This window comes from Cygnus atratus, unplaced genomic scaffold, assembly GCF_013377495.2.
Source record: "Cygnus atratus isolate AKBS03 ecotype Queensland, Australia unplaced genomic scaffold, CAtr_DNAZoo_HiC_assembly HiC_scaffold_268, whole genome shotgun sequence".
Lineage (NCBI taxonomy): Eukaryota > Metazoa > Chordata > Aves > Anseriformes > Anatidae > Cygnus > Cygnus atratus.
Window position 1 is genome coordinate 1 of NW_026109860.1, and position 13000 is coordinate 13000.

At 64.2% G+C, this 13000-nt stretch overlaps 1 protein-coding gene across 1 annotated transcript; it reads right to left on the bottom strand.

Moving 5' to 3' along the window:
- Positions 1-17: 17 nt before the first annotated feature.
- On the bottom strand, positions 18-12942 carry LOC126913690 (protein AHNAK2-like; the record flags this gene model as incomplete). The annotated part of the gene is made up of 5 exons (XM_050716733.1): positions 18-1845; positions 4042-4131; positions 5230-6738; positions 8935-9990; positions 12188-12942. Coding segments are annotated over 5 exons (5238 nt in total), but the record flags the coding sequence as incomplete, so codon positions are not given.
- Positions 12943-13000: the final 58 nt, after the last annotated feature.

The window sequence follows — 13000 nt, forward strand, 5'->3', positions numbered from 1 at the left end:
TAGATGCTGCTTAGAACTTTTAGGAAGTGAAACCTTAGGAATTCTAAATAAAGAAGTCTTAGTTTTAGCAACAGCCTCCTCCTTCACGGAGGATGTACCAAGACCAACATCAATACCAGCCGCTTGGATCTCGGCCCCGGGCAGGGTCACCTCAACGTCGGCGGTTCCCGAGGGCGCCGTCACTTGGGGCTCCTTGAGGCTCACGTCCACATCGGCGGCCACGGTGCCCTTGGCCTCTCTGCTGCTGGACCAGCCAAAGGAAGGCATGCCGAACTTGGGCATTTTGAACTTGCCGTCCTTGGCCTTCGTGGCCTCCTTCTCTGGGGCTTTTGCTTCCCCTTCGAGGGCGAGCGCCGCCTCGGGCGCCTGCAGCTCGACGCTGGCCTTCGGAAGGGTGACGTCGATGGAGGGCAGGCTGATGTCCACCTTGGGAGCTTTGATGTCAGCTTTGGGCATTTTGAGGGAGGGCTTTTCCAGCTTCCAGCCAGCCCCTTCGGTCTTGGCACCGGCAACGTCAGCTTTGAGGCCCAGTGCAGGGCCTTCCCCTGCCACCGTCACGGTGCCAGAGGGCAGGTCGACCTCAGTGGTGGGCAGGCTGACCTCGCCTTCGGGCCCTTCCGCCTTGGGCGCCGACACTCCGAATTTGGGCTTGTCGAACTTGGGCATCTTAAACTTCCCTTTGAGGTCCGTGGCTTCCAGCTCGGCTCCGTCGAGCGAGCCTTCGGCGGAGGGCACTTTCACGTCTACCTCGGGTGCCTGGAGGTCAAGGGAGCCTTCCACGGAGGGCAGCTTGATGTCGGGCGCCGAGATGCTGATGTCGACGGCGCCAGCCTTGACCTCTGCCTCTGGCAGGCTGGCCTCGACTTTGGGCAGGCTGACGTCCGCCTCGACTTTGGGAGCCTTGACGGTCGGCTTGGAGAAGGCCACGCTGGGCACCTTGACTTTTGGCATGTGTATTTTCATGCCGCTGCCCTCCACTTTGCCGGCAGGCACGTCCAGGCTGCCTTCGGCGTCGGGGCCGTGCAGGGTGAGCTCGCCCTCCGGGATTTCGGCCTGGGCTTTGGGCATGGAGATCTCGCCCTTTGGCAGGCTGACCTGCACGTGGGGCGCTTTGACTTTGGGCAGCTTGACGCTGGGCATCTTGACGTCGGGCATTTTGAACCGTCCTTTCTCCCCGTCTCCGCCAGCGGCTGTCTCAATGGTCACCTCGACGCCGGGAGCTTGGATCTCGGCCCCGGGCAGGGTCACCTCAACGTCGGCGGTTCCCGAGGGCGCCGTCACTTGGGGCTCCTTGAGGCTCACGTCCACATCGGCGGCCACGGTGCCCTTGGCCTCTCTGCTGCTGGACCAGCCAAAGGAAGGCATGCCGAACTTGGGCATTTTGAACTTGCCGTCCTTGGCCTTCGTGGCCTCCTTCTCTGGGGCTTTTGCTTCCCCTTCGAGGGCGAGCGCCGCCTCGGGCGCCTGCAGCTCGACGCTGGCCTTCGGAAGGGTGACGTCGACGGAGGGCAGGCTGATGTCCACCTTGGGAGCTTTGATGTCAGCTTTGGGCATTTTGAGGGAGGGCTTTTCCAGCTTCCAGCCAGCCCCTTCGGTCTTGGCACCGGCAACGTCAGCTTTGAGGCCCAGTGCAGGGCCTTCCCCTGCCACCGTCACGGTGCCAGAGGGCAGGTCGACCTCAGCGGTGGGCAGGCTGACCTCGCCTTCGGGCCCTTCCGCCTTGGGCGCCGACACTCCGAATTTGGGCTTGTCGAACTTGGGCATCTTAAACTTCCCTTTGAGGCCCGTGGCTTCCAGCTCGGCTCCGTCGAGCGAGCCTTCGGCGGAGGGCACTTTCACGTCTACCTCGGGTGCCTGGAGGTCAAGGGAGCCTTCCACGGAGGGCAGCTGGATGTCGGGCGCCGAGATGCTGATGTCGACGGCGCCAGCCTTGACCTCTGCCTCTGGCAGGCTGGCCTCGACTTTGGGCAGGCTGACGTCCGCCTCGACTTTGGGAGCCTTGACGGTCGGCTTGGAGAAGGCCACGCTGGGCACCTTGACTTTTGGCATGTGTATTTTCATGCCGCTGCCCTCCACTTTGCCGGCAGGCACGTCCAGGCTGCCTTCGGCGTCGGGACCGTGCAGGGTGAGCTCGCCCTCCGGGATTTCGGCCTGGGCTTTGGGCACGGAGATCTCGCCCTTTGGCAGGCTGACCTGCACGTGGGGCGCTTTGACTTTGGGCAGCTTGACGCTGGGCATCTTGACGTCGGGCATTTTGAACCGTCCTTTCTCCCCGTCTCCGCCAGCGGCTGTCTCAATGGTCACCTCGACGCCGGGAGCTTGGATCTCGGCCCCGGGCAGGGTCACCTCAACGTCGGCGGTTCCTGAGGGCGCCGTCACTTGGGGCTCCTTGAGGCTCACGTCCACATCGGCGGCCACGGTGCCCTTGGCCTCTCTGCTGCTGGACCAGCCAAAGGAAGGCATGCCGAACTTGGGCATTTTGAACTTGCCATCCTTGGCCTTCGTGGCCTCCTTCTCTGGGGCTTTTGCTTCCCCTTCGAGGGCGAGCGCCGCCTCGGGCGCCTGCAGCTCGACGCTGGCCTTCGGAAGGGTGACGTCGACGGAGGGCAGGCTGATGTCCACCTTGGGAGCTTTGATGTCAGCTTTGGGCATTTTGAGGGAGGGCTTTTCCAGCTTCCAGCCAGCCCCTTCGGTCTTGGCACCGGCAACGTCAGCTTTGAGGCCCAGTGCAGGGCCTTCCCCTGCCACCGTCACGGTGCCAGAGGGCAGGTCGACCTCAGCGGTGGGCAGGCTGACCTCGCCTTCGGGCCCTTCCGCCTTGGGCGCCGACACTCCGAATTTGGGCTTGTCGAACTTGGGCATCTTAAACTTCCCTTTGAGGCCCGTGGCTTCCAGCTCGGCTCCGTCGAGCGAGCCTTCGGCGGAGGGCACTTTCACGTCTACCTCGGGTGCCTGGAGGTCAAGGGAGCCTTCCACGGAGGGCAGCTGGATGTCGGGCGCCGAGATGCTGATGTCGACGGCGCCAGCCTTGACCTCTGCCTCTGGCAGGCTGGCCTCGACTTTGGGCAGGCTGACGTCCGCCTCGACTTTGGGAGCCTTGACGGTCGGCTTGGAGAAGGCCACGCTGGGCACCTTGACTTTTGGCATGTGTATTTTCATGCCGCTGCCCTCCACTTTGCTGGCAGGCACGTCCAGGCTGCCTTCGGCGTCGGGGCCGTGCAGGGTGAGCTCGCCCTCCGGGATTTCGGCCTGGGCTTTGGGCACGGAGATCTCGCCCTTTGGCAGGCTGACCTGCACGTGGGGCGCTTTGACTTTGGGCAGCTTGACGCTGGGCATCTTGACGTCGGGCATTTTGAACCGTCCTTTCTCCCCGTCTCCGCCAGCGGCTGTCTCAATGGTCACCTCGACGCCGGGAGCTTGGATCTCAGCCCCGGGCAGGGTCACCTCAACGTCGGCGGTTCCCGAGGGCGCCGTCACTTGGGGCTCCTTGAGGCTCACGTCCACATCGGCGGCCACGGTGCCCTTGGCCTCTCTGCTGCTGGACCAGCCAAAGGAAGGCATGCCGAACTTGGGCATTTTGAACTTGCCGTCCTTGGCCTTCGTGGCCTCCTTCTCTGGGGCTTTTGCTTCCCCTTCGAGGGCGAGCGCCGCCTCGGGCGCCTGCAGCTCGACGCTGGCCTTCGGAAGGGTGACGTCGACGGAGGGCAGGCTGATGTCCACCTTGGGAGCTTTGATGTCAGCTTTGGGCATTTTGAGGGAGGGCTTTTCCAGCTTCCAGCCAGCCCCTTCGGTCTTGGCACCGGCAACGTCAGCTTTGAGGCCCAGTGCAGGGCCTTCCCCTGCCACCGTCACGGTGCCAGAGGGCAGGTCGACCTCAGCGGTGGGCAGGCTGACCTCGCCTTCGGGCCCTTCCGCCTTGGGCGCCGACACTCCGAATTTGGGCTTGTCGAACTTGGGCATCTTAAACTTCCCTTTGAGGCCCGTGGCTTCCAGCTCGGCTCCGTCAAGCGAGCCTTCGGCGGAGGGCACTTTCACGTCTACCTCGGGTGCCTGGAGGTCAAGGGAGCCTTCCACGGAGGGCAGCTTGATGTCGGGCGCCGAGATGCTGATGTCGACGGCGCCAGCCTTGACCTCTGCCTCTGGCAGGCTGGCCTCGACTTTGGGCAGGCTGACGTCCGCCTCGACTTTGGGAGCCTTGACGGTCGGCTTGGAGAAGGCCACGTTGGGCACCTTGACTTTTGAAATGTGTATTTTCATGCCGCTGCCCTCCACTTTGCCGGCAGGCACGTCCAGGCTGCCTTCGGCGTCGGGACCGTGCAGGGTGAGCTCGCCCTCCGGGATTTCGGCCTGGGCTTTGGGCACGGAGATCTCGCCCTTTGGCAGGCTGACCTGCACGTGGGGCGCTTTGACTTTGGGCAGCTTGACGCTGGGCATCTTGACGTCGGGCATTTTGAACCGTCCTTTCTCCCCGTCTCCGCCAGCGGCTGTCTCAATGGTCACCTCGACGCCGGGAGCTTGGATCTCGGCCCCGGGCAGGGTCACCTCAACGTCGGCGGTTCCTGAGGGCGCCGTCACTTGGGGCTCCTTGAGGCTCACGTCCACATCGGCGGCCACGGTGCCCTTGGCCTCTCTGCTGCTGGACCAGCCAAAGGAAGGCATGCCGAACTTGGGCATTTTGAACTTGCCATCCTTGGCCTTCGTGGCCTCCTTCTCTGGGGCTTTTGCTTCCCCTTCGAGGGCGAGCGCCGCCTCGGGCGCCTGCAGCTCGACGCTGGCCTTCGGAAGGGTGACGTCGACGGAGGGCAGGCTGATGTCCACCTTGGGAGCTTTGATGTCAGCTTTGGGCATTTTGAGGGAGGGCTTTTCCAGCTTCCAGCCAGCCCCTTCGGTCTTGGCACCGGCAACGTCAGCTTTGAGGCCCAGTGCAGGGCCTTCCCCTGCCACCGTCACGGTGCCAGAGGGCAGGTCGACCTCAGCGGTGGGCAGGCTGACCTCGCCTTCGGGCCCTTCCGCCTTGGGCGCCGACACTCCGAATTTGGGCTTGTCGAACTTGGGCATCTTAAACTTCCCTTTGAGGCCCGTGGCTTCCAGCTTGGCTCCGTCGAGCGAGCCTTCGGCGGAGGGCACTTTCACGTCTACCTCGGGTGCCTGGAGGTCAAGGGAGCCTTCCACGGAGGGCAGCTGGATGTCGGGCGCCGAGATGCTGATGTCGACGGCGCCAGCCTTGACCTCTGCCTCTGGCAGGCTGGCCTCGACTTTGGGCAGGCTGACGTCCGCCTCGACTTTGGGAGCCTTGACGGTCGGCTTGGAGAAGGCCACGCTGGGCACCTTGACTTTTGGCATGTGTATTTTCATGCCGCTGCCCTCCACTTTGCCGGCAGGCACGTCCAGGCTGCCTTCGGCGTCGGGGCCGTGCAGGGTGAGCTCGCCCTCCGGGATTTCGGCCTGGGCTTTGGGCACGGAGATCTCGCCCTTTGGCAGGCTGACCTGCACGTGGGGCGCTTTGACTTTGGGCAGCTTGACGCTGGGCATCTTGACGTCGGGCATTTTGAACCGTCCTTTCTCCCCGTCTCCGCCAGCGGCTGTCTCAATGGTCACCTCGACGCCGGGAGCTTGGATCTCGGCCCCGGGCAGGGTCACCTCAACGTCGGCGGTTCCCGAGGGCGCCGTCACTTGGGGCTCCTTGAGGCTCACGTCCACATCGGCGGCCACGGTGCCCTTGGCCTCTCTGCTGCTGGACCAGCCAAAGGAAGGCATGCCGAACTTGGGCATTTTGAACTTGCCATCCTTGGCCTTCGTGGCCTCCTTCTCTGGGGCTTTTGCTTCCCCTTCGAGGGCGAGCGCCGCCTCGGGCGCCTGCAGCTCGACGCTGGCCTTCGGAAGGGTGACGTCGACGGAGGGCAGGCTGATGTCCACCTTGGGAGCTTTGATGTCAGCTTTGGGCATTTTGAGGGAGGGCTTTTCCAGCTTCCAGCCAGCCCCTTCGGTCTTGGCACCGGCAACGTCAGCTTTGAGGCCCAGTGCAGGGCCTTCCCCTGCCACCGTCACGGTGCCAGAGGGCAGGTCGACCTCAGCGGTGGGCAGGCTGACCTCGCCTTCGGGCCCTTCCGCCTTGGGCGCCGACACTCCGAATTTGGGCTTGTCGAACTTGGGCATCTTAAACTTCCCTTTGAGGCCCGTGGCTTCCAGCTCGGCTCCGTCGAGCGAGCCTTCGGCGGAGGGCACTTTCACGTCTACCTCGGGTGCCTGGAGGTCAAGGGAGCCTTCCACGGAGGGCAGCTTGATGTCGGGCGCCGAGATGCTGATGTCGACGGCGCCAGCCTTGACCTCTGCCTCTGGCAGGCTGGCCTCGACTTTGGGCAGGCTGACGTCCGCCTCGACTTTGGGAGCCTTGACGGTCGGCTTGGAGAAGGCCACGCTGGGCACCTTGACTTTTGGCATGTGTATTTTCATGCCGCTGCCCTCCACTTTGCTGGCAGGCACGTCCAGGCTGCCTTCGGCGTCGGGGCCGTGCAGGGTGAGCTCGCCCTCCGGGATTTCGGCCTGGGCTTTGGGCACGGAGATCTCGCCCTTTGGCAGGCTGACCTGCACGTGGGGCGCTTTGACTTTGGGCAGCTTGACGCTGGGCATCTTGACGTCGGGCATTTTGAACCGTCCTTTCTCCCCGTCTCCGCCAGCGGCTGTCTCAATGGTCACCTCGACGCCGGGAGCTTGGATCTCGGCCCCGGGCAGGGTCACCTCAACGTCGGCGGTTCCTGAGGGCGCCGTCACTTGGGGCTCCTTGAGGCTCACGTCCACATCGGCGGCCACGGTGCCCTTGGCCTCTCTGCTGCTGGACCAGCCAAAGGAAGGCATGCCGAACTTGGGCATTTTGAACTTGCCATCCTTGGCCTTCGTGGCCTCCTTCTCTGGGGCTTTTGCTTCCCCTTCGAGGGCGAGCGCCGCCTCGGGCGCCTGCAGCTCGACGCTGGCCTTCGGAAGGGTGACGTCGACGGAGGGCAGGCTGATGTCCACCTTGGGAGCTTTGATGTCAGCTTTGGGCATTTTGAGGGAGGGCTTTTCCAGCTTCCAGCCAGCCCCTTCGGTCTTGGCACCGGCAACGTCAGCTTTGAGGCCCAGTGCAGGGCCTTCCCCTGCCACCGTCACGGTGCCAGAGGGCAGGTCGACCTCAGCGGTGGGCAGGCTGACCTCGCCTTCGGGCCCTTCCGCCTTGGGCGCCGACACTCCGAATTTGGGCTTGTCGAACTTGGGCATCTTAAACTTCCCTTTGAGGCCCGTGGCTTCCAGCTTGGCTCCGTCGAGCGAGCCTTCGGCGGAGGGCACTTTCACGTCTACCTCGGGTGCCTGGAGGTCAAGGGAGCCTTCCACGGAGGGCAGCTGGATGTCGGGCGCCGAGATGCTGATGTCGACGGCGCCAGCCTTGACCTCTGCCTCTGGCAGGCTGGCCTCGACTTTGGGCAGGCTGACGTCCGCCTCGACTTTGGGAGCCTTGACGGTCGGCTTGGAGAAGGCCACGCTGGGCACCTTGACTTTTGGCATGTGTATTTTCATGCCGCTGCCCTCCACTTTGCCGGCAGGCACGTCCAGGCTGCCTTCGGCGTCGGGGCCGTGCAGGGTGAGCTCGCCCTCCGGGATTTCGGCCTGGGCTTTGGGCACGGAGATCTCGCCCTTTGGCAGGCTGACCTGCACGTGGGGCGCTTTGACTTTGGGCAGCTTGACGCTGGGCATCTTGACGTCGGGCATTTTGAACCGTCCTTTCTCCCCGTCTCCGCCAGCGGCTGTCTCAATGGTCACCTCGACGCCGGGAGCTTGGATCTCGGCCCCGGGCAGGGTCACCTCAACGTCGGCGGTTCCCGAGGGCGCCGTCACTTGGGGCTCCTTGAGGCTCACGTCCACATCGGCGGCCACGGTGCCCTTGGCCTCTCTGCTGCTGGACCAGCCAAAGGAAGGCATGCCGAACTTGGGCATTTTGAACTTGCCATCCTTGGCCTTCGTGGCCTCCTTCTCTGGGGCTTTTGCTTCCCCTTCGAGGGCGAGCGCCGCCTCGGGCGCCTGCAGCTCGACGCTGGCCTTCGGAAGGGTGACGTCGACGGAGGGCAGGCTGATGTCCACCTTGGGAGCTTTGATGTCAGCTTTGGGCATTTTGAGGGAGGGCTTTTCCAGCTTCCAGCCAGCCCCTTCGGTCTTGGCACCGGCAACGTCAGCTTTGAGGCCCAGTGCAGGGCCTTCCCCTGCCACCGTCACGGTGCCAGAGGGCAGGTCGACCTCAGCGGTGGGCAGGCTGACCTCGCCTTCGGGCCCTTCCGCCTTGGGCGCCGACACTCCGAATTTGGGCTTGTCGAACTTGGGCATCTTAAACTTCCCTTTGAGGCCCGTGGCTTCCAGCTCGGCTCCGTCGAGCGAGCCTTCGGCGGAGGGCACTTTCACGTCTACCTCGGGTGCCTGGAGGTCAAGGGAGCCTTCCACGGAGGGCAGCTTGATGTCGGGCGCCGAGATGCTGATGTCGACGGCGCCAGCCTTGACCTCTGCCTCTGGCAGGCTGGCCTCGACTTTGGGCAGGCTGACGTCCGCCTCGACTTTGGGAGCCTTGACGGTCGGCTTGGAGAAGGCCACGCTGGGCACCTTGACTTTTGGCATGTGTATTTTCATGCCGCTGCCCTCCACTTTGCTGGCAGGCACGTCCAGGCTGCCTTCGGCGTCGGGGCCGTGCAGGGTGAGCTCGCCCTCCGGGATTTCGGCCTGGGCTTTGGGCACGGAGATCTCGCCCTTTGGCAGGCTGACCTGCACGTGGGGCGCTTTGACTTTGGGCAGCTTGACGCTGGGCATCTTGACGTCGGGCATTTTGAACCGTCCTTTCTCCCCGTCTCCGCCAGCGGCTGTCTCAATGGTCACCTCGACGCCAGGAGCTTGGATCTCGGCCCTGGGCAGGGTCACCTCAACGTCGGCGGTTCCCGAGGGCGCCGTCACTTGGGGCTCCTTGAGGCTCACGTCCACATCGGCGGCCACGGTGCCCTTGGCCTCTCTGCTGCTGGACCAGCCAAAGGAAGGCATGCCGAACTTGGGCATTTTGAACTTGCCGTCCTTGGCCTTCGTGGCCTCCTTCTCTGGGGCTTTTGCTTCCCCTTCGAGGGCGAGCGCCGCCTCGGGCGCCTGCAGCTCGACGCTGGCCTTCGGAAGGGTGACGTCGACGGAGGGCAGGCTGATGTCCACCTTGGGAGCTTTGATGTCAGCTTTGGGCATTTTGAGGGAGGGCTTTTCCAGCTTCCAGCCAGCCCCTTCGGTCTTGGCACCGGCAACGTCAGCTTTGAGGCCCAGTGCAGGGCCTTCCCCTGCCACCGTCACGGTGCCAGAGGGCAGGTCGACCTCAGCGGTGGGCAGGCTGACCTCGCCTTCGGGCCCTTCCGCCTTGGGCGCCGACACTCCGAATTTGGGCTTGTCGAACTTGGGCATCTTAAACTTCCCTTTGAGGCCCGTGGCTTCCAGCTCGGCTCCGTCGAGCGAGCCTTCGGCGGAGGGCACTTTCACGTCTACCTCGGGTGCCTGGAGGTCAAGGGAGCCTTCCACGGAGGGCAGCTGGATGTCGGGCGCCGAGATGCTGATGTCGACGGCGCCAGCCTTGACCTCTGCCTCTGGCAGGCTGGCCTCGACTTTGGGCAGGCTGACGTCCGCCTCGACTTTGGGAGCCTTGACGGTCGGCTTGGAGAAGGCCACGCTGGGCACCTTGACTTTTGGCATGTGTATTTTCATGCCGCTGCCCTCCACTTTGCCGGCAGGCACGTCCAGGCTGCCTTCGGCGTCGGGGCCGTGCAGGGTGAGCTCGCCCTCCGGGATTTCGGCCTGGGCTTTGGGCACGGAGATCTCGCCCTTTGGCAGGCTGACCTGCACGTGGGGCGCTTTGACTTTGGGCAGCTTGACGCTGGGCATCTTGACGTCGGGCATTTTGAACCGTCCTTTCTCCCCGTCTCCGCCAGCGGCTGTCTCAATGGTCACCTCGACGCCGGGAGCTTGGATCTCGGCCCTGGGCAGGGTCACCTCAACGTCGGCGGTTCCCGAGGGCGCCGTCACTTGGGGCTCCTTGAGGCTCACGTCCACATCGGCGGCCACGGTGCCCTTGGCCTCTCTGCTGCTGGACCAGCCAAAGGAAGGCATGCCGAACTTGGGCATTTTGAACTTGCCATCCTTGGCCTTCGTGGCCTCCTTCTCTGGGGCTTTTGCTTCCCCTTCGAGGGCGAGCGCCGCCTCGGGCGCCTGCAGCTCGACGCTGGCCTTCGGAAGGGTGACGTCGACGGAGGGCAGGCTGATGTCCACCTTGGGAGCTTTGATGTCAGCTTTGGGCATTTTGAGGGAGGGCTTTTCCAGCTTCCAGCCAGCCCCTTCGGTCTTGGCACCGGCAACGTCAGCTTTGAGGCCCAGTGCAGGGCCTTCCCCTGCCACCGTCACGGTGCCAGAGGGCAGGTCGACCTCAGCGGTGGGCAGGCTGACCTCGCCTTCGGGCCCTTCCGCCTTGGGCGCCGACACTCCGAATTTGGGCTTGTCGAACTTGGGCATCTTAAACTTCCCTTTGAGGCCCGTGGCTTCCAGCTCGGCTCCGTCGAGCGAGCCTTCGGCGGAGGGCACTTTCACGTCTACCTCGGGTGCCTGGAGGTCAAGGGAGCCTTCCACGGAGGGCAGCTGGATGTCGGGCGCCGAGATGCTGATGTCGACGGCGCCAGCCTTGACCTCTGCCTCTGGCAGGCTGGCCTCGACTTTGGGCAGGCTGACGTCCGCCTCGACTTTGGGAGCCTTGACGGTCGGCTTGGAGAAGGCCACGCTGGGCACCTTGACTTTTGGCATGTGTATTTTCATGCCGCTGCCCTCCACTTTGCTGGCAGGCACGTCCAGGCTGCCTTCGGCGTCGGGGCCGTGCAGGGTGAGCTCGCCCTCCGGGATTTCGGCCTGGGCTTTGGGCACGGAGATCTCGCCCTTTGGCAGGCTGACCTGCACGTGGGGCGCTTTGACTTTGGGCAGCTTGACGCTGGGCATCTTGACGTCGGGCATTTTGAACCGTCCTTTCTCCCCGTCTCCGCCAGCGGCTGTCTCAATGGTCACCTCGACGCCAGGAGCTTGGATCTCGGCCCTGGGCAGGGTCACCTCAACGTCGGCGGTTCCCGAGGGCGCCGTCACTTGGGGCTCCTTGAGGCTCACGTCCACATCGGCGGCCACGGTGCCCTTGGCCTCTCTGCTGCTGGACCAGCCAAAGGAAGGCATGCCGAACTTGGGCATTTTGAACTTGCCGTCCTTGGCCTTCGTGGCCTCCTTCTCTGGGGCTTTTGCTTCCCCTTCGAGGGCGAGCGCCGCCTCGGGCGCCTGCAGCTCGACGCTGGCCTTCGGAAGGGTGACGTCGACGGAGGGCAGGCTGATGTCCACCTTGGGAGCTTTGATGTCAGCTTTGGGCATTTTGAGGGAGGGCTTTTCCAGCTTCCAGCCAGCCCCTTCGGTCTTGGCACCGGCAACGTCAGCTTTGAGGCCCAGTGCAGGGCCTTCCCCTGCCACCGTCACGGTGCCAGAGGGCAGGTCGACCTCAGCGGTGGGCAGGCTGACCTCGCCTTCGGGCCCTTCCGCCTTGGGCGCCGACACTCCGAATTTGGGCTTGTCGAACTTGGGCATCTTAAACTTCCCTTTGAGGCCCGTGGCTTCCAGCTCGGCTCCGTCGAGCGAGCCTTCGGCGGAGGGCACTTTCACGTCTACCTCGGGTGCCTGGAGGTCAAGGGAGCCTTCCACGGAGGGCAGCTGGATGTCGGGCGCCGAGATGCTGATGTCGACGGCGCCAGCCTTGACCTCTGCCTCTGGCAGGCTGGCCTCGACTTTGGGCAGGCTGACGTCCGCCTCGACTTTGGGAGCCTTGACGGTCGGCTTGGAGAAGGCCACGCTGGGCACCTTGACTTTTGGCATGTGTATTTTCATGCCGCTGCCCTCCACTTTGCTGGCAGGCACGTCCAGGCTGCCTTCGGCGTCGGGGCCGTGCAGGGTGAGCTCGCCCTCCGGGATTTCGGCCTGGGCTTTGGGCACGGAGATCTCGCCCTTTGGCAGGCTGACCTGCACGTGGGGCGCTTTGACTTTGGGCAGCTTGACGCTGGGCATCTTGACGTCGGGCATTTTTGAACCGTCCTTTCTCCCCGTCTCCGCCAGCGGCTGTCTCAATGGTCACCTCGACGCCAGGAGCTTGGATCTCGGCCCTGGGCAGGGTCACCTCAACGTCGGCGGTTCCCGAGGGCGCCGTCACTTGGGGCTCCTTGAGGCTCACGTCCACATCGGCGGCCACGGTGCCCTTGGCCTCTCTGCTGCTGGACCAGCCAAAGGAAGGCATGCCGAACTTGGGCATTTTGAACTTGCCGTCCTTGGCCTTCGTGGCCTCCTTCTCTGGGGCTTTTGCTTCCCCTTCGAGGGCGAGCGCCGCCTCGGGCGCCTGCAGCTCGACGCTGGCCTTCGGAAGGGTGACGTCGACGGAGGGCAGGCTGATGTCCACCTTGGGAGCTTTGATGTCAGCTTTGGGCATTTTGAGGGAGGGCTTTTCCAGCTTCCAGCCAGCCCCTTCGGTCTTGGCACCGGCAACGTCAGCTTTGAGGCCCAGTGCAGGGCCTTCCCCTGCCACCGTCACGGTGCCAGAGGGCAGGTCGACCTCAGCGGTGGGCAGGCTGACCTCGCCTTCGGGCCCTTCCGCCTTGGGCGCCGACACTCCGAATTTGGGCTTGTCGAACTTGGGCATCTTAAACTTCCCTTTGAGGCCCGTGGCTTCCAGCTCGGCTCCGTCGAGCGAGCCTTCGGCGGAGGGTACTTTCACGTCTACCTCGGGTGCCTGGAGGTCAAGGGAGCCTTCCACGGAGGGCAGCTTGATGTCGGGCGCCGAGATGCTGATGTCGACGGCGCCAGCCTTGACCTCTGCCTCTGGCAGGCTGGCCTCGACTTTGGGCAGGCTGACGTCCGCCTCGACTTTGGGAGCCTTGACGGTCGGCTTGGAGAA